Source organism: Sciurus carolinensis, chromosome 17 (genome assembly GCF_902686445.1).
Source record: "Sciurus carolinensis chromosome 17, mSciCar1.2, whole genome shotgun sequence".
Lineage (NCBI taxonomy): Eukaryota > Metazoa > Chordata > Mammalia > Rodentia > Sciuridae > Sciurus > Sciurus carolinensis.
In genome coordinates, this window is record NC_062229.1 from 5,274,722 (window position 1) to 5,302,397 (window position 27,676).

General features: G+C 58.4%; 1 protein-coding gene across 1 annotated transcript; it reads left to right on the forward strand.

The window, feature by feature from the left end:
- On the forward strand, positions 1-27,676 carry Cers4 (ceramide synthase 4). The gene is made up of 11 exons (XM_047532397.1): positions 1-159; positions 20,565-20,738; positions 22,784-22,901; positions 23,716-23,834; positions 23,915-23,972; positions 24,208-24,258; positions 24,558-24,650; positions 24,879-25,007; positions 25,372-25,478; positions 26,952-27,108; positions 27,207-27,676. Exons 2-11 carry the CDS (start codon positions 20,566-20,568, stop codon positions 27,381-27,383), a joined length of 1,182 nt encoding a protein of 393 aa, XP_047388353.1. The 5' UTR covers positions 1-159; position 20,565; the 3' UTR covers positions 27,384-27,676.

Below are 27,676 nucleotides of genomic sequence, written 5' to 3' on the forward strand. Positions count from 1 at the left end.
CGCGCCCCCCTCCGGCTTTCTTTCCCCCCGCTGGGGCCGAGGCCCGGCCGGGAGCAGAGTCCGGTTGCCTGGCGCGGGCGGTGTGTCTGCTTCCTCTCCGAGTCAGCCGTCCCCCGCCCCGCCGCGGCCCTCGGTGCGCCCGGCCGCCTGCGCCCCCAGGTAAGAGCGCCCCGCGCTGCGAACACCGCCCCGAACGCCACCCTCGCAGCGGGCTTCGGCCCCGCCTCCGCGGCCATGACCACCCTGGCCCCCAACCACAGTCGCTGCGTCCCCCAGCACCCCGCCCGGGCTGCCTCTCAGGGCTTCCCATCAGGTCTGCAGCCCGGGCCACCTCCCCGAGAGAGCCCTGTTCCCCCGAGGGCCCGGCCGACCCGGGTGCCCAAGGACGCAGCTGAGAAACGGGCGGGAGCGATTGGGGGCGAGCCTGGCCCCGTGACGCGGGGAATCCGGATGTGTGAACGGGCGGAGCGCCACCGAAGTGTCCGCCCGTCACGGGCGAATCCAGGCCGAACGCCCACTGGGTGCCACCGACGGACCAGGGCTGAGGACGCAGCCGGGCCCCAGGCCTAGGAGCCCACAGCCCAGTTGCGTAGACGGTTTCTGAGAACCGTGTAAACAGAAAATCTCATCATTCCAGAAGGGGCTAGGAAGACGACCCATCAGGGAACTGGGGGAAGGGTGGAGGTGCCGTGAGGGACTCAAAGGAGGTTCCCAAGGAAGGTGCCAATCCGACCTGATTGGACCCGCCAGTGAGGGCTTTCTAGGCCCAGCAAACAGCAAGATCCCGGGTCAGCGCCCAGCTGGGTGCTTTTGCAGAGCGGAAACGAGGCCAGCGTGGCCCCAGCGTGGAGAGGGAAGATAAGAGGTGCAGAGAGGTTGGCGAGGGTTGGAAGGTGTTGAGGAGCCCTGGATTCTGTTCTCAGGGTGTGGGTACCAGGGAGGATTGGACAGAGTGAATAACACCATCGGATTGCGTCTTAAAAATATCCTGAAAAAAGAAAAAGGTCCTGGGGCTGCTCTGCCTGTGGAAGGGTTGGAAAGAGACTTGGGAGGAAGCTTGGACTCTGCCTGAGGGTGTGATAGGAAGTGAGCCAGCTCAGCATTCATTTTGGCAGAAGAGCATCATCTAGATTCTTGCCTGCTTGGAAGTGGGGTGTGCAAGAAAATGTGTGATTTCTGACCTGGAGACGGAGGCATTGGGGGGAACACACATATGGCTGAGGGAGGCTGTTGTGGCCCAGCCTGGCTTGCAAAATCTGATGAGACTTGTGAGATAGGGGAGGCTCCCCAAGTTCCCAGTCTGCGCCCAAGCAAGGTCTCAGGCATCTGGGTGCAGAGGCCAGGGTGGCCCCCACTGGGGCAACCAGAACCCATTGGGTGGGACCCCCCAAGATAAGAATCCTGGACTGCAGAATTGTCTCAGAAGCCCTTGGGCTTTGCAGCAGATCCCTTTCCAGGAGCAGCTGCTGTGAATAAATAAGGGACTGGGTGGGGGGGTCCTAGGGGCCTTACTCAGCCCACCTGGGCCCTAGCGGGCCCAGTCAGTTCTCAGGAGACACTGGGGATCCTTTTTGCCTACCTTCCCAGCTCCCCAAGTCCTGACTGAGGTGTCTTGAGGGAGGAGAGGATGAGGCTGTGGAGATGTCATTGAACTGGCCTTGTGGCCCCAGGAAAGACCTCTAAAATGGGTTGGTATTACCTGTCCCTGGGAGTGTTACTGATCAAAGGAGCCCTGGCTAGGAAAGGGCTTGGTAAACCTGAGTGGCATCCTCCTGAGGGGAGGAGGGAGAGTGCCAGGGCCAGGTGGGAGTTCAAGTCCCCAGCGGCCTTCATTTCTTGCTCTGAGAAATAAACAGCAGTGCCCACCTCCAGAGCCAGGCCATTTGTAGGTTGAGTAAAGTGTTTGGTTGGCCCAGTGCCTGGCACGGAGTGAGCAGTTGGCACAGGAGCCATCGACTGGCCGTGGATGACAGCAGGAGTGGACCAGGGTCCCTCCTCCCGCGGTGGGGTGACAGGAAAGGCGGTCGCCACGGGGTGCACCCCCTCTTATCTGGGCACCGCAGTCTGCCCCCTTTCCTGCTGACTGTGCCTGAGCCTGCCGTCTGCCCTGTCCTGCCAGTCTGAGTGGAGGAGCCCTCAGGCCAGTGACTTCACCTCCTCGTGCTTCAGTTTCCCCACCTATAAAATGGTCATGATGGCATTCGTACCGCACATGTAAAGCGCTCAGCACAATGCCCGCTGCTGAGGAGCACCCGGTAGACAGAGGCCCTTAAAATACCACAGAAAGACGGCAGAGCCCAGGCCCCCGGGGAGGGAGCCCTGGGAGTCACCTGGCTCCATCAGGAGGGGTCAGAGAAGACGTCCAGGTGAGTGGGAATCTGCGAGGGGAGGAGGAGCCTTTGGGGCAGGGTGGGTGGGAGCCTGAGCACACTGCTGGGTGCTGGGGGAGCTTCTGGCAGAGCCACAGAGAAACCCCGAGGCCGGGCCGGGAGGAGAGCAGGGACCTTGGGCAAAGCCAGCCTGCTGCCCTTGAACAGGGCATGGGGAAGTTACTCTGAGCCCAGGCCACCCACTGTGGGGTGGGGGCCAAGGGCAGGAGTCAGAGCCCAGAGTGGGGCCTGCGCTTCTCCCGCTGAGCGGTGATGGGGTGTGGCTAGGTGAGGAGCAGGTGGACGGGGTGGGCGGTGGGCCAGCCATGGACTGAGGAGCAGGTTTAGGTGGAGCTTAGTCTCCTTCCAGCATCTGCAACGTGGGGTGCCACTCGGCACCCAGCTGGCAGAGGTGTGGTGCGGGGCTGTTTGGAGAAGCCAGACGGGAACTGGCCTGGGAGACCTGGGCCCAAACTCCGCACCAGGCGAGGGCTGGCGATGGGGAGGGGGTGGAGGAGGAGGCAGGAGCAGCCGGGCGGCAGGCAGGTGGAGCGAGGAGCTGGGTTCCCCAACAGGTGACAGGAGCCCAAATTGATGCAAGGGTGGCAGGCCCGACTGGGCCTCGGGGGCAAGCCGCACATGCCGCACAGCCGGTTTTGTTTTGTTTCTGTTGTTTTATTTGCGGTGTTGGGAAAGGGCCTCGTGCTTGCTGTGTGCCAGACAAGCGCTCCTCTGCCGAGCCACAGCCCAGCCCTCGAGTGGGTGTGTCAGAGGCCGCCCGTCACCTGCAGTCCCTTCGCCCCCCTCCTTGTACCCAACATGGACAAGAGCTGGTCAGCCTCCCATCCTCACCACTGGCCTGGGCATTCCCTCAAGCCCTCTGGCTTCAAAGAGGGGATCTGGACCCATGGAGGCTGGGTCTGAGGCCAGAGGTTCTGACAAGCCAGGGCACCAAGCAGGGACTGTCCCCTATGTTCCCTCAGACTGGGGGTGTGCCCCTTGGTGCTGGCTCTTCTGTGTGATTCTGGCAGGTGCAGCAGGGCCACCACCGGGGTAAGGGCAGAGGGCCTAGACTGCTAACAGGTGGGACGCACTGACAGAAGGAAGAGCACGTCTCTGGGCCCTGTGTCTCCAGCCAAGACTTCAGCAGGAGTCTAAGTAGATGGCCATCTCCTCCCTGCCGCCGTTCCTCCCTCGCTACCCTCACCGAAGCCATACAGGCCATGTCTTCGTGCCTTGTGGCCCTGCCTCAGGGCCTTTGCTCTGGCTGTCTTCTCTGACTAGAATGCTCTGGTCCCCTGGCTCCCTTCCTCATCTTCTTCGCTCAGATGTCAGCTTCTCAAGGAAGCTTCCTGCCTCCCTCTTTCCAGTTGCCTGACTCATCTTCCCCTCCTCGCCTTGTGCTCTCCACACCAGGGTCACAGCCTGACATAATGAAACAAATTAGCTCACAAAATATGTACCGCGTGTCTCCCTCCACAGTTCCTGGAAGACAAGAATCCTTGTCCACTCAGCCCCCTGCTGAGACCCTAGGGTGCAGTTCCTCACTTGGCATACAGTAGGTACCAAATACATGTTTATGAAATGATGCAGGAATTCAGGCAATTCTGGCTACAGCCGGAGAGACTGGACTCAGGTGGGATGGGGTACAGGTTCTGAGTTGGGACAAGCTCAGGTTCCAGTCCCAATTCTCCACTTCCTACTTTATGCCCTTGGGGAACCCCGTGCCTCGGTTTCCCAAATTACAGGGTGACAAGTGCTTGACACTTGTCTCTGCCACCAACAGCCTCCTGGAGACAGCTGGAGGCTGGAAGGAGTTGGGGCAATTCTTGTTTTGTCTGAGGCCTCTAGATGCTCAGATACTGAGGCAAGATATTTAGGACTTCCCCGTGTATTCTTAGAATTTTCCAGAAATGGGATTAGAACAAGGGGGGTTACTTTATTTGGGGAGGTCAAGGCCTCTCTGAAAAGGGGTCATTAGAGTCAGGGCCGAGTCGGAACCAGCAGTGGCCGCTGCTGGGAATGAGGTGTGTCACCTGCCCTCCTGCAGCCCCAACCCTGGGGAGACTGCCCCGTTCCTGGGCAGTTACAAGGCAGAACGGCCTGGGCCTGGTGGAGGATCTACAGGCTCTGGAGGCCAGAGGAGGCCCCTTCCCCACTGGGAGGCCCGAGGCTTCCAGGGAACAGCAGCAGGCAAGCTGCTCACCTGAGGGTCAGCTGTGCTGGGAGTCAGCAGGAAAGGTGGCCTGGGGCTCGGATGGGGAGCCACAAAGTCCTGGCATCCTGGCGTTGTGTTAAAGCAACTCTTCTGAGATTCGGGAATCCATCCACGCAGGCCAGTGGGGTGGGGTAGGGCGGTCAATAGGGCCAGGTCCCCATGGGGACCTTGAATGCCTGGCCAGGAGCCACGGGAAGCCTGGGGCCTCTTGAGCAGGGGAAGGGACGGACTTGTACTATGAGCCACTGTTGGGCTACCAAGGGAGGGGTGGGCAGTGCCAGGGCGGGCACCCCGTGCCTTCCATCTGTGCCTGTCAGTGACACCCCTGGTCTCTAAAGGGACAGTGGCATCCATACTGGGGGCCCCTCGCTGAGCCACCCCACCGTGCCTGGAACCCAGCCCATGCCACCTAACCTGGAGGGCTCAGGAGGAACATGCACCCCGCAGTGGCTTCTGTGGCCCTTTACCTCACCACGTGGGCAGGGGACTTGATTGCTCTGAGGACCCTGTCTGTCCCAGGCCAGCAGGACAGGAGCAGAGCCCAGATCCACCCCGCCATTGCAGACTCCAAAGTCCACAGTTGGCCGCTGTCTCCATCTGCTGCCTCCAGCTCCTCTGGGATGGGGATGGGTCTGTGGGCCACATCAAGGAGATGGCCCCTTGCCCTGTCCCCATGGTCACTCCTCCTACCTCGGAGACAGTGCCTTCTCAGTTCTTTGCCCAGAACTGTTCCTTGTGACTCTCCTCCCACTCCCAGGCCACGGGCCCCCGTGTTCCTGCCCAAGCAGGTAGTTCCCAGATCAGACCCCCTTCACCGCAAATACACCACCCTCTTCTAGCCCAGCAACCCGGACCAGCCCCCATCACCCCGAGAGGCCAGCCACAGGGTGACCCACAGAGACAGCTCTTCCCTCGAAGTCTCTGAAATCCCAGGAGCCAGGGAATTCACAGAATTGCCCCTTCTGGAATTTCTGCCTTCCTCTGACAGAGGCCAGAGGCTCCTGAGGCTGCTGCTGTGTCTTTAAGAAACCATGTCCAGGGACCCTCGCCCCTCCTCTTGAACCAGCAGCCTGGGCGGCAGCCTTACCCACCTCGGGGGACTGGCCGGGGCAGAACTTGCCTTGTGTTCGTTGTATCTGTTTTGTGGCCGCAGTGCTCATGGTGTGGGCACTGGCCTGAGGAGGAGGAGGGAAATTTCTTCTAGAAATAAACGTACAGTCACGCGCTACTTGCCAACCGGGACGTGTACCGAGAAATGCGTCATTAGGCCGTGTTGTCATTGTGACTGTGGTGAAGCATTCGCACCAACCAGATGGCGTGGGTCAGTCCCCCACGTGGCTGCCCCAAGCAACCAAGAGAGGCCAGAGCAGGAGACCCGGGAGGCTGCTGCGGTGCAAGGTGACGGGCAGTGTCAGCGAACCTTCCTCTGAGAGGACGGCACGTGCTTTAAAAGGACACGAAGTAGAGCGTAGCAGGGGCTCCTGAGGCCCTGGGTCAGTCCCTGCACCAGTGGAAACAGTGCACATTCACTCCGAGCTGGGCCCAGTGGCACGTGCCTGGAGGCTGAGGCAGGAGGATCCCTTCAGTGCAGGAGTTGGAGGCCAGCCTGGGCAGCACAGCAGGGCTCCATCTCAAAAAAAAAAAATTACACACAAACAGTAACATAGCCATTTAGTATTGTTACTGTGTTAACTTTCCATTACTATAAAAAAAAAAAAAACCTGATATGATCAACTTATGCAGCGGAAAGGTGTGTTTGGCTCAGTTTTGGAGGGTCCAGGGCACCATCAGGTGGTCCATTGCTCTTAGGCCTGGGGCAGGGGCGAGTGGCCAGAGCAAAGCCATTGACCTCATGGTGGCAAAGCAAAAATAGAACAAGGGGTTCCACTGTCCCCTCTAGTGTACACCCACCGTGACCCCGAGGTCTCCCACTGAGCCCCACCTCTTAAAGGGTCCGTCACCTCCCAACAGCACCAAGCCTTCAGGACTATGGACGCTTAGGTCCAGACTGGAGCCGCGATCAGGCACACATGCCGAACGTAATGGTATGCGCTGCACTTTTATAAGGCGGGCAGCGCAGCAGGTGTGTTTACGCCAGCATCGCCACAAGGGCACGCGCCGCAGCTCACAACGTCTGAGCTGTCACTCGGCAGTAGGAACGTTCTGGCTGCGTGGTAATCTCACGGGACCGTCGTGTATTCCGTTCATCACTGACCAGAGTGTCATGTTTATTTCTTCCTTTTTAAAAATTTCTACTTTATTTTTGCTACTGGGTCTTGCTGTGCTGCCCACACCGATCTCGAACTCTCTGCCTCAAGTCTCCCACCTCGGGGTCCCGAGCGCTGGGGCTACAGGCACGTGCCACTGTTCCTGGTCCCTTATACACACTGAAGGGAAAAAATGAGAGCCTGTCCTCTGGGGACCTGGGTGCCTGGGTCTGAGTTCCACCTTCCATTTGTCCATTCTACGGCTCCCTGCCACCCATTATGTGCTGGGTGCTGGAAAAATGGAGAGGGCAGGTCGGGCCCCGTCACCCGGATACCGGGGAAGGTAGACAGTTGCCCTTTAAGTGCTGAGAAAGATGGGGTGGGACGGTGTCTCCATTTTCCTCACTGTGACCAAAATACGTGACAAGAACGACTTAGAGGAGGAAATCCATTTGGGCTCACAGTTTCAGGGGACTTGGTTCCGTAGCTCTGGCCTGAGGTGAGGCAGAGCATCGTGGTGGAAGGGCGCGCGGAGGAGAGCTGCTCCTTCACGCAGGCAGGAAGCGGAGAGCGCCCGCGGTGCCAGGCACAAAGCAGCCCGGAGGCTCTCCCCCAGCGGCCCACTTCCCCCAGCCACATCCTCTCTACCTCGTTGCCACGAGCACAGGAGTCCTTTCAAACGGTTCATCTGTCACATGGGCTAATCCACCAATTAGGCCGCGGCTCTTGTGATCTAAAAATGAGCCTGCAGGGGTCATGTCGTACCCAAACCGTGACAGGGCTCCCAGGCCAGCCCAGGGGTAGCTGGCAAGGCCTCCTGGAGGAAGGGTCCAGAGAGCAGGATGGTGCGGAACTGGGGCTGGGCAGGCAGAGAGACCGCAATCCTGGCGGGTCCAGCAGCTGTGCAAAGGCCCAGAGGTGGTCTGCAGTGCCCAGCACCAGGCCCGAGGGAGAACTTTCAGGATTCAATGCCTGGTTTCAGTCACCACCGATAATAATAAAAAATACACGTACACACACACCCACAACAGGCTGGGCGCAGCGGCACACCGGCCTGATTCGCTGGTTAGAAGGACGACATGGATGCCAAAGGGAGGGGAGGTGGCTGGGGGCAAGACTGGAGGCAGAGAGGCCAGGGCTGAGGCCGCCACCTTGATTCAGTTGTGGGAACTGGGCAGAGTAGCGAGATGGACCGCATCTTGGGACCCAGTGAGAAGCACAGTGTCAAGAAGGTGCAAGGAGGCGTGTGGGTGATTCAGAGCCCCGTCCTCCAAGATGGTGTGGGTGGTAGGTTCTCAGCCAAGCAGCCACAGGTGGAGAAGAGAGCGGGTTTGGTGGAAGGTGACTTCGGCATGATGATGTGTCAGGCACATAACAGCCAGTGGTGTTGGAGTTGCGGGACTGGCCCTGGGGAAAGAAACAGCAAGCAGCAGGAATCTGGAAACCAGAAGGACAGACGGAGGTGCTGGTCGCGGCTCCCAGGGGGCGAGGGCTCAGGGCGGTCAGGAAGGCCCGGCCTGGGCGTGGCCGAGGGCAACAGGAGAGCAGCCTGAACTGCAGACGGGTCAGCAGCGAGGAGTGAACGAGGAGTTGGGCTCTTGGACACATACCCATTATGGGTCGCGACACCTGGGCCGTGGTGGGGAGAAGTGGCCTCCATGGCCGAGGCCAGAGCGGTCAGGGCGGGGGAACACGAAGGCAGAGTCCTACTCTCCAACCGCGCTCCAGGTTTCTCTGGACCCGAGTCCTTCCGGAGTGCCCAGCGGCATCAGCTAGTCACGCTGCAGCCTGGCCACAGACCAGCTGCGTGACTGGGTAGAGGGTTCAGCATCTCTGAGAGGCTCATCTGTGAAGCAGGCACGGCAGTGGCGTCTCTCTCAGAAGGTGGCTGATGTTTCCATCATGGCCCTGGGCAAGGCCACCGTGGTGCCAGGCTGCTGGTCAGTGGTGCCTCCAGCAGTCCTGGTCAGGGTGCGGGCAAGACTCACTTTCCCAGAAAGCAGTCTGGCTTTGCCCTGCTGGAACCCACCTCCTGGATGGTGGTCATCAGGGAGCTGCAGAGAGGCCGGGCCACCAGCCGGTGGGAAAGGCAGGGGCAGAGCACAGCCCGGAACCACAGGTCCCCGCCCTGGAGGGTGGGTAGTGGCATCCCCAAGGGGCTGACCTGGGTTGGGAGTTGGTTTCTAAGTGGTGAGCTGGGCCTGGGAGCCCCTGCGACTTTTGCCAACTGTCCCTGCCTTTCCGTTTCTCACACACACACACTCGGAATACTATTCAGCCCTAAAAGGGAGGAAAATTCTCACACTCCAATATAGATGAGCCTGGGACGTCGTGTTGAGTGAATGAACCAGTCACAAAGGGACACATCCTGTGCGGCCCCGCCCCTAGAGGTCCCGTTCATGGTGGCGGGAGCGAGGGCTGGGGGTGTTGAACAGGCGGCGAGGTCCTGGCGTCTGGTGGGGATGGCTTCAAGCACGGGGATGGGCCTGATGCCGCTGGACTTGGTACTTCGGAATGGTCGAGGGCAAGGTTCGCCATGGGAATTTATCACATTAAAGAGGATTTTTAGAAGCCATCCTCAGACACGCCCCTTATAAAAACCTGTGAAATAGGACGCGCACCCCGGCTCTGCCTGGCCCGCGGGCTTCCCCGCAGCGGCCCTCGCGGTGTGGGCGCCGCGGCCCTGCTGGCCGGGTTCCCCTGCCACACGCGGCCGCCGCCGGGCGTTCTCTCTTCTGGTGCTTTCCTGCCCCGCCCTTTCCTCGGCCCTTGCCCGTCTGTCAGACCCCTGCCGTGGCCCCAGAGGCGGCCCGGGCTCTCCACATTGTGGAACTGCGGCCCAGTCACACCCGGCTGGCCCCTGGCCCACCCTGAGGGGTGGTCTCGGGAGCATCACTGTGTGTGCAGCCCTCCACTGCCCACTTCCAGATGCACGTTTTTCTTTGATCCTGTGTCAGTTCTCAGTGTGGATATTTGCTATTGATTTGTCTTCAATTTTTTTTTCTTTCTTATCATCCATATGCTATCAAACTCACACAGTAAATTTTTAATTTCAGAGATTATCTTTTTTGGTTTTAGCATTCGCCACCTGTCCGTCTCTCCAGTGTCTACTTCTCTGCTGAGGTTTCTTATTCAATCAGTTAGAGCTGATTTCAGCCAGGCACTGTGGTGCATGCCTGTGATCCCAGGGTCTTGGGAGGCTGAGGCAGGAGGATCGAAAGTTGAAGGCCAGCCTCAGAAACTTAGCAAAGCCCTAAGCAGCTTAGCAAGACCCTGTCTCAAAATAAATATATAAAAAGCACTGGGGATGTGACCCAGCGGTTAAGCACCCTGGGCTAATCCCCAGTCCAACAACAACAAAAACCCAAAAACCTAATTTCTGCATATATTTATAATAGTTTATAATAGCTTCTTTAAAGTTCTTATCTAATAATTCCAGTATCTGAGTATCTGGGTCACCCCTGAGTCAGTCTCCATTCTTCCTCCTCCTTCTTTTTCCTTCTCCCTCTTCTTCCTTTTTTTCTTTCTTTCTTTTTTTCTTTCTTTCTTTTTGGCACTGGGGAATGATCCAGGATGCTCTATCACTGAGCTGCGTCCCCAGTTACCCCTCCTTTTAGTTGCTGTTTCATTTTGAGGCAGACTCTTGCTGAGTTGCACAGGCTGGCCTGAGGTTGCAATCCTCCTGCCTCCGCCTCCCGAGTCACTGGCCTTACAAGTGTGAGCCGTCCCCCCAGTTCATTTTCATTCTTGAACACGAGGTCATGTTTTCCCGTTTCTTCATGTCTAGTAAGTTTGGATTGTATTCTGGACATTGTGCAAGACACTTTGTAGAGATTGTGGGTTCTGCTATGTTCCTCTGAACAGCATTGATTTTTAAACATTTTAATTATCTTTTTATCAGGCAATTAGCCTGGCCGGACTCAAACTCCGAAGTCTGGTTGGCAGATGAAATCTTGGTTTTAAGGGCTGGGAATGTAGCTCAGCCTGTAAAGCACTTGTCTGCCCTGGGCTCCATCCCCAGCACCACAAAACCAAACGAGCAGTAGGTGTTTTGGGCTTATCTGGATGATTGGAGGGTGCCCTGCATATGCATGGTTCAGGGGTCAGCAAGAGACACAGAGTTTTTGTGTAGAATCCTGAGTTCCCATCATTGGCTGTTTCCTGGGTGTTCTGCCACACACTCTTTAGACTCTGTCCTCTTATTCTTCGAACTTTTTTTTTTTTTTTTTTTTTTTTTTCCAGTGTCGGGACCAAACCCAAGTCCTCACACAGGCTAGGCAAGTGCTCTGCCACTGAGCTACGCCCCCAGCCATTCACTTTCCCCCCACCCCCACTTCTTCCTGTTTGGGGTCACATCTAGGCAGTACTGTGTAATCCAATACCCTGCCACAACAGGATGTTCCCTTTCTCTGCTGCCCAGTGCGATGGCCACTGGCTACTTGGGGCCATTAAGTACTCACATATTGCTGATGCAACCAAAGACCTGAATTTTAAATTCAGTCTCTGCCGTGCTGGGATGGCACCAGGTCTTCTCACGTGCCGGGCCCTGCGAGCGAGGCCCCTGGTCCCGATGAATTCCAAGTTAAATGCTGCGTGGCCACTGACTCCCATGTTAGACGGCGCAGCCCTGGAGCTTGCAGGTAACGGTTTGCACGGTGAGTCCATTTCACGGTGAGTCCAGAGCAGCTCGCCTAAGCCCGAAGTGCTGACTCGGCCATCACCAGCCAGAGCTCTCCCGGCGGTTTTCCATCACATAAGTTATGCGTCAGCCATTAGTGTCGATGCATTTGCTTTTATTTTTCAGCTCAATTGATCCTCCCAGTTTCAGGGAGTGAAGCTCCTCTTCCACCTCCTCTGCCTGCCACCCCCACCCCACTGTTGGTAATTTTTTTTTAATTAAAAATATAATTTTGGGGGGCTGGGGTTGTGGCTCAGTGGTAGAGCACTTGCCTAGCATGTGTGGGGCACTGGGTTTGATCCTCAGCAGTGCATATAAGTAAAAATGAATCAAATAAAGGCCTATCAACATCTAAAAAAATATTTTAAAACATAATTTTGGTGAAAAAAACATAAAACGTACCATCTTAACCATGTTAAGTGCACACCTGAGTGTTGTCCAGTGTATTGCCATTTGCCGGGCGATCCGCTCCATAATTGCTTCGTCTTACAAAATCTAAACTACACTCATTACACATACTCCCCTCCCCTGGCTCCTGGCAACCGCCATTCCGGTATTTGCCTCTGTGCGTTTGACTTCCCTAGGACCTCCCGTTAGTGGAATCCTAACAGTCTTGGTCTGCTCGTGACCACCTTGGCTCAGCCCAGTGCCTCCCAAGTCCGTCCGGATTGCCTCTTCCTCCTGTCTGTCCTGCAGCACTTCACGCTGCGGAATCCTGAGGTTTCTGATCCCCAGCTGTTGGACATCAGGTTGCTTCCAGCTTTCTCTAAGAGGGAGGGGGCGTCCACAGAGGGAGACCACAGCACTTTGGGAAGTGATCGGTGGGGTTGTTGTCTTGACTGAGGTGACGACTTCACGGGTGTGTGCTTATCAAAATGCACTGTGTCACACACTGGACACAGCGTCTTCCCTGCTGATTTCACTCAATAAACCTTTTTTTTTTTTTTTTTTTTAAAACCACGTGTAACTCTGCTTTCGCCACCGTGACGGGTACCTGAGACAGCACCTTAGAAGGAGGAAAGGTTCATTTTGGGTCCAGTTCCAGAGGTTTGGTCCACGGTCCGTTGGCTCCTGGCTCTTGGGCTTGCGGTGGCCTGAGCCGCCTGCCCCAGAGCCACTGGGAAGCAGAGGGCGGAAGGGCCAGGGCGTCAGCAGCCCCGGTGACCTGACTTCCTCCTAAGGGTTCCACCTTTAGCACGTGGCCACTGGGGGACACTTTAAATCCAAACCATAAAGCCAAGCGAGCCCCACTCCCTCTCCCCCTTGGGGGAACGGTCAGATCCTGACCTCCCCCCGCTGCGTCTGGGCACTGCTCAGTTCCCCCCCTTAAACTCTCAGACGTGACCCCCTGACTGACCCCCATGCACAGTCAGTGATGTGGGGGTTCCCGGGGGTCTCATGCTGGCCTGGCCCTGGCCATTTGGAGGCTGCCCCAGAGCCAGACACGTCCTCCAAGCCCCACAGAGCCAGGGATGGCCTCTCAGGAGGGGGATTTCATGGGACCCAGGCTTGGGAGACAGGCAGGAACTGACCAGGAGAAGGGGTGGGGGCGTTTCAGGAAAAGGCACCTGTGGGTGGTCTAGGGGCTCCAGGTCTGGATGACAGGCAGCTGAGACAACACAGGAGTGGAGCTGTAGAAGGCAGAGAGCAGATTCTAGAAGGGCCAGCCGACAGGGGCCTCTCTTTGCTTCTACCTGCAGCCAGTGCCGGGCCAGAGTTGACCAGCCAGCTATAGAGTAACCCCCGCAACCTCCTGACCCCGGGGCCAGTGGCGGGGTTTGGGGCGAAGGAGGAGGGGGTCTGGGTGGCTCCAATAAGGAACAACCAGGGGCGCCTGGCTTAGTTCCCCGAGCTCCCCGAGGCTGTCGGGAGGTGTAAACGTGGAGGAAATTGGCCCTGGGCTCCTGGCACCCTGAGAGTGTGGAGGGCGGGTGGGGTGGAGGCTGTGCCTTCAGGAAACCTCACCGGGCAGAGGCGGATCTGGGTGCCCAGGGAGCTGGCAGCCCCGGCTCTCCCCGGTGCCACCACGCGCCCTGTGCCTGTACCCAGCCCATCTCACCTTCAGCCTCAGCCTTCCCAGCTCCCAGTGACCCTCCTTGGGGGGCATGTGGGTGGGGGTCGAGCCCACCTTACCCGTTCACAGAGATGGGTTGTTTTTCTAACTAGTTTGGCCCCCTGAGCTCAAGGCCTCATGCCCACCTGCTTGTCCGACTGTCTCATCCGCTGCTTTGTCCGTCTTGCACCCACTGAGTTGGTACTCAGCTGTCGTACCAGGGCCTGGCAGAAGCTCTGAGGAAAGAGCAATGGCTGAAACAACATTCTTGGCTCTTGTGAGGCTTGTGTCTTGGAGTGAGCAGACAAGTAAACAAGAGAATGGACCAAAGGGGGCAAGAGGGCTGAAGGAACTAAACAGGATCAGGATACAGAAGTGCACTGGCTTCTTTGGTTGCAGTCTGAGAAGATTCCTCAGGAGGTCAAGTGTGAGCTTTATGATCAGACAGACACATGGCTGTCTGGAGAATTTGTTGCACTAAAACACTTTGAAAGCTGATCAGTATCTATATTATAATGTCACTGTGAAGTGAAACAGCATTAACCTTGTAAGTTGAATAGCATGTGCAAAGGCCCTGGGGCAGGTGAGTTAGAAGTCGAAAAGTTAAGCTATTTCAGTGAATCAAGCAGGGAGGGTGAGGGCAAGAGTGTGCCTAAATATGAGAGAGAGGGACAAAGCAGAGCCCTAGACTTATGGCCCTCCTTGGGGTCTTTGGGAGGGAGCAGCATGGTAGTACCCTGAAGCAATCTGCATTTCTGCAGGGTGCTGCTTGGGCTAGGGCCATCTGGAAGGGACGGCCAGGGCCCAGTGCAGAGGTGGCTGTGGTTATCTACAAACAACCCCCTTGCAGCACATCATGTGTTACCCACTGGGCCTCAGGCCACAGGAATCAGGTGACCCAGGCAGCAAGCCAGCAGGGGAGGAGGGTGAGCCTGTGTTGGGGGCGACAGAATCAATTTCCATTTTCACCATCTGGGCGAGTCCTGCCTCCAGCTATTTAAAACAAACCTCTGTGCACAGTCCTGCTCTTTGAGCGGTTCTGGGTTCTCGGGGGTTCAGGGGATCGGGGGATGGGCGTGCACAATCTCAGGCGTCCCAGGACAAGGGGGGGGCTCAGCTCTTCCCACCCGAGCCCCACGCGGCACAAAGCCCTCGCCTCTCTCCCTCAACCAGGGGTATTTTTAGCCACTAAGAAGGATTATCGGCTGCCACCCAGGTGGCAGGGGCAGGGCTGGGAGCCAGGCCAGGGAGGGTTCAGGGAGTGCAGCCGGGCTGGGGGCCGGGGGCTGCCCAGGCGAGGCGGTTGGGGGGGGGTGCCAGGGCCGCCACCACCAGGTTGCTCTGCAGACCACCTGGAGTCCACCCTGCGCAGCAGCCCCGCTTGAAGGCAGGAGCCTGGAGGTCAGGGTGGCCCCCGGAACCAGCCAGCGCCTCCCCACCCCCATCCCAGTCACTAAATCTCCTGCTGGCCCCACCCCGGCCTCATTCCCAGCCTCCCCTGTGAAGGGGCCACCGTTGGTCCCATTTTACAGATGATGACACTGAGGCACAGAGAGGCTAGGTCACCGGCCTGAGGTTGCAAAGGTGGTGAGTGAGTGAGTGAGTGAGTGAGGCCCAAAGCCAATCAGACGGGATGCCAGCGGGGCGGTGTGTAAGCATCGATTGGCCGCTGCCGGTGACCTCCCTGCCCAAATCAGTCTGGTAAAGCAGGGGACCTGGCCATGACCACTGTGCAGTGTTCAAGTGAGGCCCAGGGGAAGAGTGTCTCTGGCAAGGACTAGAGGAGCTGGGGCCCCAGAGGTGGCCATCCAGGGGGGAGGCAGCTAAGGGCTCTTCTTTCCCTCAGGAGGAGAATCCGGGACTTCCAGGCAGGGACGCCCAGTTACAGCCACACCCGAGCCCCTCCTGGGGCCAGGCCCCGCCTGGGTGATCCACATGCGGGGTCTCAGGGTGCGGCAGGGCTGGGCGTGCCTTCAGGAGGGTCCCCCAGCCCTGGGAGCGCTGGTGCCGGTGCCGGGACTCCAGCCAGTTTGCTGGCTCCAGACCCTGCTGTCCTCTCAAACCACAGAATCACTTACTATGGCTGAGAGAGGGAAGTGGGCGGGGACAGCAGACAGGCCGCCCAGCCAGACCTCTGCAGTCGCGCTTAAAGGGCCCTCAAAGGGCTCTCTGGCTTGGAAAGTGCATCTCTGGTCTCCTTTGTGACTTGGGACCGGAAAGGGCCGGGCCTGCTGCAGCCCAGGGGACTAGGGTTTGCCTTCTCTCTTCCACCCACCTCCCTGCCACCCACGCACAGCCTGGCCGGCTCCTGATGTCACAGTGAAGGAGGCAGAGCTGGGGGAGGTGCTCTAACTGGGTATTGCTCCAGGAGATGGCGCCCACTGAGCAGGGTTTTGAAGGATGCATAGGAGTTTTCAAAACAGAGGAGGAGGAAGGCACGCAAGCTCGGAGGGCAGAGTCCTCGTCCACCTTTCCCACTGTTTATGTCCTTGACCCTCTGCCAGGCGCAGTGCGTTTGTAAAGGCAGGTCTGTGCACAAGGCCACGCGGTGCCTCGGGGTGGGGACATAAACAGAGGTCTGGCTTGTGAGAAGCTCAGGGTGGCTTCATGCACCATAGCTGCTAGGGATGCCAATCTGAAGACCCTTGAGTTGGGGCAAAATCATGGGCTGGGATCCGGCTCCAGCTCCGTCCCTTCTGCCCTGGGGTCTTTCAGGTGGGTGGGAGAGCCCCTCAGAGGAGGCTGCAGAGGTCCCGCCACGGCCTCGGCTCTGCCCGTGAGGCTGGGTACCGGGGGGCCGGGAGCACCGGGCAGCGCTGTGCCCTGGGACGCCATCGGGCTCACAGGAGGAGCCACCTGCCAGTTAGTGACGACAGCTGGCTTTTCTAGGGGTCAACCACCTGGCTCTGTTGTGGTCTAGACAAGCCATTGTCCCACACCCGCGATGCTGTTAGCTGCTGACTCTGAGTGCCCCTCCGCGTGCCCGATACGTCACTGGTGCCTGAATGCTGGGTGCCCTGCCACCTGGCTCACCTGCAGCCCCTTGCTGGGGTCTGACCATCCACATGGATTTGAACACGGGCCCCACACGGACAGGCCCTCCCTGCGCCCGCCTGCTCCCACCCAGGGCCCACGCCGAATAGGTCCCTCTGCCTCCTGTGTTGCTGGGGACGTCCAGGCCCTCCTGCTTGTCTTGTCCCCACTGAGCCAGCTCCGGCCCGACCGCAGCCCACTCCTCTGGTCCACCTGGCTCTTCAGTCTGGAACGCTGAGTTTCAGGGCCAAGGACACGTCCAGGTTGCAGATGGAGTTAGGTTGCTAATCGGCTGACCTCTCGATGGGGGATCATCCTGGATGAGCCCGGAGGCCAGTGTCACCAGAGTCCTCATGAAAGACAGGCAGGGGGCTCAGAGTCTAGACTGGATTGCTGGTCTTCTGGCTCTGGAGATGGAGGCTGGGGCCCCAAGCCCAGGACCGTGGGTGCCTCCAGAAGCCCAGTGAGACCCACGTGGACTTCTGACCCACGGAACTGTCAGAGCATAAACTCTTGTTTCAAGCCACTAAGTAGCGGTAGCTTGCCAGAGCCGCCCATGAGGTCCCTGTCAGCGTCATTGACTCACTTTGCCTGGCTTTGGATTTTCCGTCAATAGTGTTGACAGTGTGCTCTTTGTGCAGCTTGGTTCCTTTTTTTTGGGGGGGGGTATGGTACAGGGGGTTCTGGGGGTCAAACCACTGAGCCCCTTACCTCCTCCATTTTTTGTTTCTGGTTTTTATTTGTTTGTGTTTTCTTTTTTTTCTTTTTGCAGTGGTTGGGAAAGGAACCCAGGTCCTTGCACATCCTAGGCAAACCCTCTACCACTGAACCACAATCCCCAACCCTCAGTATTTTTAACTTTATTCTTTGATTTTTTTGCTATTGTTCTTATTGTGTTTGCAGTGTTGGGGATCAAACCCAGGGCCTCATGTATACTAGGTAAGAACTCTACATGAGTTCATTTTTTTTTTCTTTTCTTTTTTTTGCGGTGCTGGGGATTGAACCCAGGGCCTTGTGCTTGCGGGGCAGGTACTCTAACAACTGAGCTATATCCCCAGCCCATGAGTTCATTTTTAACAGACAAAAAACTGTATGTTACAAAAGAGCTCAGTGGCACATGACTCTTATGCCGGGGAGTTGGGAGGCTGAGGCAGGAGGATTGCAAGTTGGAGGCCAGCTTCAGAAACTTAGGAAAACCCTGTCTCAAAAATTTTTAAAAAGCTGGAGGGGGTGCTGGGGATGTAACTCAGTGAAAAAGCCCCTGGGTTAAACCCCAGTACAAAAAAAAAAAAAAATGTATGTATTTGTGCATGCAGTGTGTTTTGAAATCTGGATACATTGCTCAAGGGCTAAATTAAAGCGCTTGGCATAGGCGTTATGTCTCATGCATACATTTTTGTGTGTGCTGAGAACGTTTAATGTCTACTCTGAGCAATTTTCAAGTATGTAATGCATTGTTACCATGGTCACCATGCTGTCCGATAGATCCCTTGAGCCCACTCCTGACTGAGATTTTGAATTCTTTCACTGACACCTCCCACCCCTCCAGCCCCTCCGGCATCTGGCTCCTTTCTTGAGGCCTCCAGCTTGGCCCTTCTTCACCCCGGATCTCTGTGACATCTAGACCCTTCTCTGGGGCAGTCCGTAGCACCCCCTCCCCCGTTCCAGAGGCCACCCCACGCACGGAACCGACACCTCAGGCTTTCATCTCAACACCAGGGATGACGGCACCCTCGGTGCCACCACCACCCCAGAAAGCAGTTAGCGGTGGCTTATGGATAAAGTGAAGCCTAGGACTACGGCATGCCCAGCCCGCCACTCCTGGGGAGGTGCCCGCCAGCAGCGGACACAGCTACCCGCAGGATACACGTTCGTGCAGCTTTGCTCCTAATTACCCAGAGCTGGGAGCAGCCCAGATGTCTGTCGACAAGTGATCCTGAGCCAAGTGGGGTTCGTTTACAGTACGCAGGCGTCGGCAGCAAGGAGTCCCTGACAGACACGGCAACGCAGATGGGCCCGAAACATGCCCTGGCGGGCACGAGGCCAGACAGGGAGGCGCAGCGTGTGGGTTCATGGATACGACGTTCCAGAACTGACAGAACTGGTCTGGGATGGCCAAAATCTGCACTACGGGGCAGAAGTTCTGGGCAACAGAGGTGGAGGTTGACCAGGAAGGGACTAGGAAGAACTTTCTGGAAAGAATGTTTAGAATGTTTGTAGTAGGAGATTGGGTTACCCAGGTGTGTGGATTTGTCCAAACTTAGCAACTATGAACTTAAGATGCATCATTCACTCCAGTAAAATTTACCTTGAAAGAAAAAAAAAAAAAAAAAAGGAGAACAAATATCGAGCCCAGGTCCGTGATCTGCGTGCTGGAGTGTCTGGGGTGGGGTGGTTGATGTCCACTGCTTCCTTTGAAATGCATCCAGGAAAATGAGACGAACTGATGGACGGGCCGCTGGGACGGCTGGGCAGGTGTGTGACGTAGCAACAGAACAAAATGCCAAGGGAGGATCTGGTGGTGGGTTCACGGGTGTTCACGGAAAAATTCTTTCAACTATTCTGTAGGTCCGAATTTTTTCATTATGAAATGTTAGGAGAAATAGCCCAAATCTTCCCTTTGACCTGTGTTCCTTGCACGCTCTGTGCCCCCCCCACCCCACACCTTCCTTTGTCCCCCTCACTCACTCTGCTTCAGCCACACAGGCCTCCTTACTGGTCCTCTGGCACCCTGAGTTCCACCTTGCCTCAGGGCCTTTGCACCTGCTGCTAATTTCCTGAAGAGCCCCTTCCCCAGAACCCTTCCTTTTCTGTACCACCCTCTGCCGCTGTGAGTCCTGGCTCCTTAGAGAGGCCCTCCTTGCTCACGACATTCACAATCACCCCACTCTGTGTTTTCTTCTGGGCTCCATCACGCTCTGGTATCTGGTTTCTTTATGAATCTGTTTACTCGTTCTTGGTCGCCTTCCTGCAGGGCTGTAAGTTCCACAGGGACAAAAATGTGTCTCTTTGTTACCCCCTGCGTGTCTCTACTGCCCGGCCCCTACCTGGCACGGAGTACAAGTCAAACCCAGAACATCTGTTGCCTGCCTGCAATGGTGGGCGGGTGGGTGGATAAATGGGTGGACTGATGGACAGAGAGATGGAAGGATGAGAGATGATGGATCAATGGGCAGATGGCTGGATGGGTGGACAGATGGATGATGGACGGATGAGTGGGCAGACAATTTGTAGACAGATAGATGAATGAGTGAACAAACAAACTTTCCGACTGGCAGCCAGTGCCGTCTGGGCACTTGGCTCAAGATCCCACGCCAGGGGAGCTGCTTGGGTGGAGCTGCTCCCCAGGCTGCCGTTGCTGACAAGCTGGCCCCCCTTGGTCATCACTGCCTGTCCGGCCCTCACCCCGCTGCAGCCCAGCCTCTGGCTTAGCAGGCAGCACGGCCTCCTGCCACGCCCTCGGGGAGGGCCTGGGAGGGACTCTGGATCTCCTTCGGTCCTTCTCTGGGCTGAGTTGGAAACAGCTTCCTGCAATGAAGGGCACCTTCTGGGCATTTGAGAACTTGAGTTCATGACCCCCAGTGGCCACTCCCCTGACTTCTGGTCATCAATTTGTCATCTGCATAGTGGTCACTGTCCGATGAGCCCTTCACATGCGTGGCAGGCGGGCTGAGAGGTGGGCCTTGCTCTCCCTGTTTTATGAAGGAACCTGAGGTCTGGAGAGGGCAGGTCATCTTCGGGAGGACATGCAGCCAATGTCTGTCCTAAACACTGGCCATGATACACTTTGGGCCAGAGATGGGGAGTGAGGGTAGACTGATGGCCAGAGACCCGCCTGACTGAGGCCAAAGAGCAGCTCCCACGAGCTGGGCAAGGGAGGGGTCCTGCGGGCACGGCATCCGGCATCCGGCTGGGCTGCGCCGGGCTGCTCCTGCCCTGCGGCTCCGGGGCTCAGCCCCGCCCCGCGGCCGGCTCCGCCTCCCCCTCACCGGCAGTGTGTCCGCAGGATGCTGTCCAGCCTGAACGCGTGGCTCTGGCAGGAAAGGCTCTGGCTACCGCCAAACTGCACGTGGAAGCAGCTGGAGGACCGGGATGGCCTCGTTTTCGCCCACCCCCACCACATGCTGGCGGCCCTGCCCTTGGCACTGATCCTGGTGGCCGTGCGCATCGTCTTTGAGAGGTGAGTGTCCTGTGTGCTGCTGCCCGTCCACCCTGTGGTCACCTGTGTCTCTTCCTGCTCCTCAGGGTCCTGTCTTAATGTGTCCTGGCCCCCTTCCTCATCCCTGATGGCTGGTTTACCCCGGGTGTGCCACCACCTTTATAGAACAGGGATGGGGACCCTGTAGGAAGGACATGTGCCTGGTTGGTGGACCACTGGCCTGCAGAGGTAGGAAAGGTCCCTCCTGCACAGAGACCTCGCAGCTCCTTCTCTGTGCCTGTGGACAGGTCTGTGCCCTGCCCCCTCGTGCCCCCATCTGCCCCCGCCTCTTGCACTCTGGTGCCAGTTCTCCAGGTATGTGCTGCCTGCCCCGATTCCCAGTGCCCTGGTGGCCATTTCCTGTGACCCGGTGCTGCTGGGAGCCAGGCCCCCCTCTCTCTTCCCTGGCCGTCCTCCCCTGCTGGGACGTAGGCCTCCCCACTCTGAGGGGCCCACAAGGACCTGTGCCGTGCTGCAGTCATGGTCACGCAGACCTGTCTGGCCAGCCCCTCTCCTGCCCTGACCCCACCTGGCTCCCCACCTCCTCAGCGGCCCCCACAAACCTGCACCCCACAGTCTGCCCACCACCCCCCTCCATTCCTCCTTCACACCTGGTTTCCCTCTTGCCACCTTCTGGGTGACCTCCCGGCCTTTGCCCCTGTTCCTCTTCAATTCTTTTAAGGCTGATCCTTGTCCCTCCCTGGAGCCAGACCCTTAGCCCTTCTTCAGGGGACTCTCCCCCAGGAGGTCCCTCCCTCCATCCACCCTGATCCTGGGCACAGGGGCGTCCTGCATCTTGCTTGGTGGCTCCTACCCATGAAGGGCTTCCCCAGCTCTGGGCCCCAGAGCTTCACAGCACACCGCCTTCTGAGGTGAGCCACCGGCACTAAGCCGTCAAGATGTCTCCACTCCATCTCCATGCAGCTGCGGGAGATGTCCATTTTCCAAGAGTAAATGGAGGCAAAGAGGTCTAGTGGCTGGCAGGGATGGCACAGCAGACCACCTGGGGCTGGGGTTTGCTTGAAGGAAGGGGGTCTCTGCCCTCCCACAGGGGTAGGGGTGAGTGGAGATGGGTGGAGTGGACATGGCGCTGTGCCCAGGTCCACTGCTGGAGCCCAGCAGGGAAACTGCATATTTAAATAATGGCCTTGCCTGAGTCTCTGTGAAGGGCCATGGGGGTGGGGAAAGCAGAGGTATTAGCTGTTAAAAGGTTGAGTCTTGGGTTCAAACTTGAGGTCTGCCCCCCTGCCCATTGTGCCACCTTGGGCACACCTCTGACAGCTTTGTCCAGTTTGCCCATCAGGACAATTGAGCCAATAATAGGAACTCAGCCCACACTTGGCAGATAGCAGGTGCTCAGCAGACGCCCCTCCCTGGTTCCCCATCACGATGGCGTCTGCAGTGAGGGCCTTGCTAGACAGCTGTTTCTCTAGAGGAGCAATGTTCCAGGCTGATGACATTCCATCCCCATCCAGGGCCTTGGGGACCCCCTCGAGGACGATGCAGTGCTTGCCCAGGGTCCTCCCTAATCCTAGTGCCCCACCCTGGAGTAGTACTGGATGCTGGAGGAGGGGAACTTTACTGGACGCAGGCCCTGCCCTGCCCTTGGGAATCAGGGCCCTGGGTCTGGGAGACAGGCAGTAAGGGACTCTCATCCCTGGCTTGGGATGGGCAAAGGCATCAGGGTACCCCATGAGTTAGCCCCTACCCCCTTATTCTGAAGACAGTCCAGCTCCTCCCACCCCCACCCGTCAGACGCAGCGGGGCCCCAGGGTGGGAGGCGAGAGTAGCAGAAGTTCTGACCCTGCCCCACGGTTCTTCGGACTCCGGGCCTGTGAGCCTTCCTCTTAGAGGGAGAAGAAAGACCCCGAGTCTCCCGCCCTGCCGTGTGCTCTCCCCACTCCCCCTCCGACACCTTCCCCTGGAGACCTCCACCTCTGCACCTGTGGGTGTCCCCTGCTACCCTCCCCCATGCACATGCCCCTTCTCTCTTGGGCGCTAATGGGCTCCCGCTCCCCTGAACCCAGATACGTGGGCCTGCCCCTGAGCCGGTGGCTGGGAGTGAGGGATCGGATCAGGAAGCAGGTGAAGCCCAACGCCACGCTGGAGAAATACTTCCTCGGGATGGGGCGGAGACCGAAGGAGGTGAGAGTGCCCAACGCGCTACCACGCTGCTGCCCTGTGGATGGGGCCTGGCAGCCCTGTGTGGCCACTTGCTGGAGGCCAGGGAAGCCAGGTGGCCTCTGGAACCCCAACAAATGCCTCAGCCTGCACTCCACCTGGATCCAGGGCTAGCCGCAAGCCCCGCCCCTCCCGCCTCCCCCAGAGGCGAGTCCCGCCCCTCCGATCCTGGGCATCAGCGGACACAGCTGCCGAATGGGCAGATTCTGGGCTGGGATGAGAGGAGTAATTCTTTCTCCCCCCTTGGGAGAGAGCCTGGCTGCTCCTGGGGTGACGACAGGCAGCCCCGTGACCCTCCCTCCCTTCCTGTCCATGGCATTGACTGCTTAGTGGACAGGATCTGAGCTGCGTGGGTCCTGAGGGGGAAGGGGCGTGAAGACTCTTTACCCTGGCCAGGACACGGCAGAGGGCTTTTCCATTCCTTTCCCCTGTCAATCTCCTCTGCAGGAAGGGATGCCGGCAAGCCGCAACTGCCTGCCTGGGTGGGTGAGACCTGACTCTCCCGGAGAGGGTATAGGAGAGCCTCTGGGGGCTGTCCCAGCCTCGTTCCTAATCCCCTTCTCCATCAGTGTTCTGCCTGCGCTGTGGCAGCTCTTAGCTGTCACAAGCCCAGTGTTCTGGGGGCATACCCAGTCTCTCAGTGGTAGACATGGCTACCTCCCAGGCAAGAGCTGGCTGCCAGGGAGTGGTAGCAGAGCCAGGTCCTGCCTATCCAGGGACAAGGGAAGGAAGCCACCATCAGGCCGCCGTGGCCCTGACTCTTGACACCCCTCTTCAGCCCGAGATGGCCCTCTTGGCTTCCCAATGTGGTCTCACGCTGCGGCAGACTCAACGCTGGTTCCGAAGGCGCCGAAACCAGGATCGGCCCTGCCTCTCCAAGAAGTTCTGTGAGGCCAGGTAAGAATGCCCAGGAAGGTGCCACTGGGGACAGGGGGTCTGTTTCAGCAGCCGCCTCATGGGCTTCCTCCTGTCTGCAGCTGGAGATTTGTCTTCTACCTGTGTACCTTCTTCGGTGGCGTCTCTATCCTGTACAACGTGAGTACCCTGCCTGCTCACCTGTCCCACAAGCACCTGCAAGACCTACTGAAGAACTACTGTGCAGCAGGAGCTGGGGTTCTGCACTGAATAAACCACGAGTGGGGAGTGAGGGGCAGGCGTGGAGTGGCCAGGGAAAAGTGGGTTGACTAGAGGCTGTACCCAGAAGCTCATGGGAACCCTGGCCCCAGGGCAAAGCTGGCATCAGGAGCTTGAGACACCTATTTCTTTGCAGGAGTCATGGTTGTGGACTCCAGTAATGTGCTGGGAAAATTACCCACAACAGGTGAGTAGCAAGGGGTGGGCAGAGGTTTGGTGAGACCCAAACTCCTGCATCACACCAGAAATTCTCCCGAGTTCCCCTTTCTGGCTGTTTTTTACTCCTGTATGATGTAGAGAGGGGCCAGGAGTAAAGAATCCACAGAACCACTGACCTTGGTCACCTCCAGAGCGGGGGTAGCTCCACCTCCTCACCCATTGGCATTCAGCTGTCCTGGTTTTAAGCAAATGGGGAAGGTCCTGAGCCATGTAGCTGCCAGGTGGGCGGCCCCACCGCCCGAAGCTACCCTTGCCATCCTGTCACAGACCCTGAAGCCAAAGCTGTACTGGTGGTACCTCCTGGAACTGAGCTTCTACATCTCACTGCTGATCACGCTGCCCTTTGACATCAAGCGCAAGGTGAGTCCTGGGGAGCGGGCACCATGGGGAAGACCTGACCCTGCCTCTGCACAGGGAGCTGGGACCGAGCGGGCAGCAACGCCACCACATCCTGAGATAGCCACGGCGCCTGCACAGGGAGGCGTGGGGTCCAGAGGTCACACCAGTCTCCTGAGAGGGCCTGCCCCCAGGCCCCAGGTGGGGCCCCTCCAGGCACCAAGGCTTGTCGTGACCCACCATCTCCTGCAGGACTTCAAGGAACAGGTGGCGCATCACTTCGTGACAATCGCCCTGATCGTCTTCTCCTACAGCACGAACCTGCTGCGCATTGGCTCTCTGGTGCTGCTGCTGCACGACTCGGCTGACTATCTGCTGGAGGTGGGCTGACCCTGCGGACCGCCCTGCCTGCTCTCCCAGGTGCCCCCGGAGATGAGGCCCCGCCCCTCTCGAGCGACCTGGGACCTGATGCCCCGCCCCTCCCAGTCTTCCTGAGCAATAAGACCCTGCCCCTGCCAACTCCCTGGGACTTGAGGCCCGCCTCCCCGGCTTCCTAGGAGGTAAAGCCCTCTCAGGCTCCCTGCTGCCATCTTCTAAGGCAGCTTCTGGAGCTAAGGCCTCACCCCAGTTCACTTGCGCCTACCCCACAGCACCTTTTCCAACGGGAAGAGGCCCTGCCTTGCCCGCCCCTGCCCCTTTCCACCTGCCTCTGGAGCTGAGCGCCTCTCTCTGCTGCCCTCCCCAGGCCTGTAAGATGTTCAACTACACGCGCTTTACAGCAGTGTGCGATGCGCTCTTCATCATCTTCTCCTTAGTCTTCTTCTACACCCGCCTCATACTCTACCCCACCCAGTGAGTCGGGCCTCCCATGGGGATTAGGGTGGGAGGCCTCGCCCTTGCTGCTCTGCCCCGGGGAGCTGGAGGTGTTGGCTGGGGTTTTTCCAGGAGGAAGCAGGGAAGAGAGTGTGTCTGGCCCAGGGCATAGCATATTCGAGAGCTCAGAGTAAGAGGGAACTAGACGCGGTCTTTATCCAGTGCACCCCGGACATGAAGTGGGAGGAGGCGGGCCGGGGGTGCAGAGCCCTTTTCTAGTCAGTATTTGTTGGGCCTCTCAAAGGTGCCTGGCAGTGGGGTATGGCAGAGGCAGCAACACAAAGCCCCTGCTCTCAGTGCTGGCAATGTGGGTGCAAAGGGGCAGACGAGGCAAGCGGGCAAAATCCAGAGGAGGGGAGGAGGAGCGTGCTGAAGAGCAGGTGGAGAGTTGGAAGCCAGTGGAGTGCCCAGGACACCCCACTGACCGCGTCTGTACAGAGGGCAGAGAAGGAGGGAGGAAGGGCCACGCTGATCCCAAGAAGTGTTCTGGAAGGGACGGAATGGCCCCAGAGTCCTGGGGAGGAAGCGCAGGAGCCGGTAGGGCTGAGGCAGAGTGAGAAGAGCCACTGCAGGAGTGGGCTAGGGCAGGGCCTCAAGGGCTGGAGGGCAGCGGCAGGAGGAGAGGGGGGACAGGGCCAGAGTAGCTCAGGAGGGCCCTCTGGTGGCTGCAGGGCAACATTAGGGACAGAGGGGCCAGAGCAGAAGCAACTGCCTGGCACCATGAAGTGCCACCAGGGTCATGGCTGGGAACAGGCCCAGGAGGAGTTCCTGAGGCATCGGGGCTCAGCTGGGCCTGAGGGACCTGTGACGAGGTCCTCCACCAGCAGTCGCCAGTCTGCAGTTGGTATCTGAAGTCACCAGCCTGGATGGGGCCGGCAGGGGTCAGCAGTGGACAGAAAGGCCGAGTCCCCTGATGTCTCAGGTGGAGGGAGCCTGGGGAGACTGGAGCAGCGACAGGATGGGAGGCACTGGAGGAAACAGTCACTACAGCCGCGTGTTCAGAGCCTCAAGGGAAAGGGGGTCACCAGAGGGACTAAGAAGGGTCGAGAGAGGGCGTTTTGCTGCTTCTTGCGTGGGAAGTGACAGCAGGGTTGGTGCTGGTGGCAAAGAGCCAGCAAGGAGGTAGCATGGAGGAAACAAGAGAAAAGAGAGGGGCCAGAGCTGGGGTCAAGGCCAGGGCCTTCAGGGCAGAGGGAGGGACACTCAGGAACTTTCTCTCAGGTTGCGCCATGAAGAGGGGCTGAGGGCCTAAGGAGACCAAGACGATGCAAAAGGGCCACTGAGGAGGGCGGTGGGGTAGCAAGTACCCCCTGGGGCTCGTGACTGGGAAAGGCCAGTTGAAAAGCCTCTGTTCTGCTGACCAGCTCAACAGGGAGCAGGGGTTGAAGAGGACGAGTGTCACGAGGCAGGGGCAGCACTGGTGAGACCCTCCCTCCCTCCCTCCCGCTGCAGGATCATCTACACCACATACTATGAGTCCATCTTGAACTCGGCTCCCTTCTTTGGCTACTACTTCTTCAACACCCTTCTGATGATGCTGCAGGTGCTACACGTGTACTGGTTTGGTCTCATCTTGCGCATGCTCTACAACTTCCTGAAGAAGGGTCAGGTACGGGGGGCGAGGGTAGCTCACATATGCCTCTGGGCGCCCCCAGCCCAGCCCCATGTTCCTCCGTGCTCTGAGCTTCACCCCGCTTTGTTCCCCAGATGGCAAAGGACATCCGCAGCGACGTGGAAGAGTCAGACTCCAGCGAGGACGGGCTGGCTGCAGAAGGTTCGCAGCTGAAGAACGGGGTGACTCACGGTCCCGGGGCAACCCCTGTGGACGGCCCGAGAAGCCGGGCAGCCAGGCTGCTGGCTAATGGGCACATGCCAGCCACATAGCCAGCCACGAACCGGCAGTGAGGGGCTGCCCCCAGCACCGGGGATACTGCGGGGTGTCTGGACTGGCAGCCTTGAGCCAACGCTGCAGACAGGGAAGCCCAACCCCAGCTGGGCAGCAGGGCTGATGATCTGTCTCCAGTCCTTCCCTTCCCTCCATCCCTCTGGGCAACTAGACAGAGCCAGAAGGCAGCAGCAGGACACTGCCGCCAGCCAGAGCCACGCCCAGGCTGCAGCCTGGTGGCCCTGGGAAGCCCTGGATGAAAGAGGTCCAATAAAACCTGAATGGAGCTGAA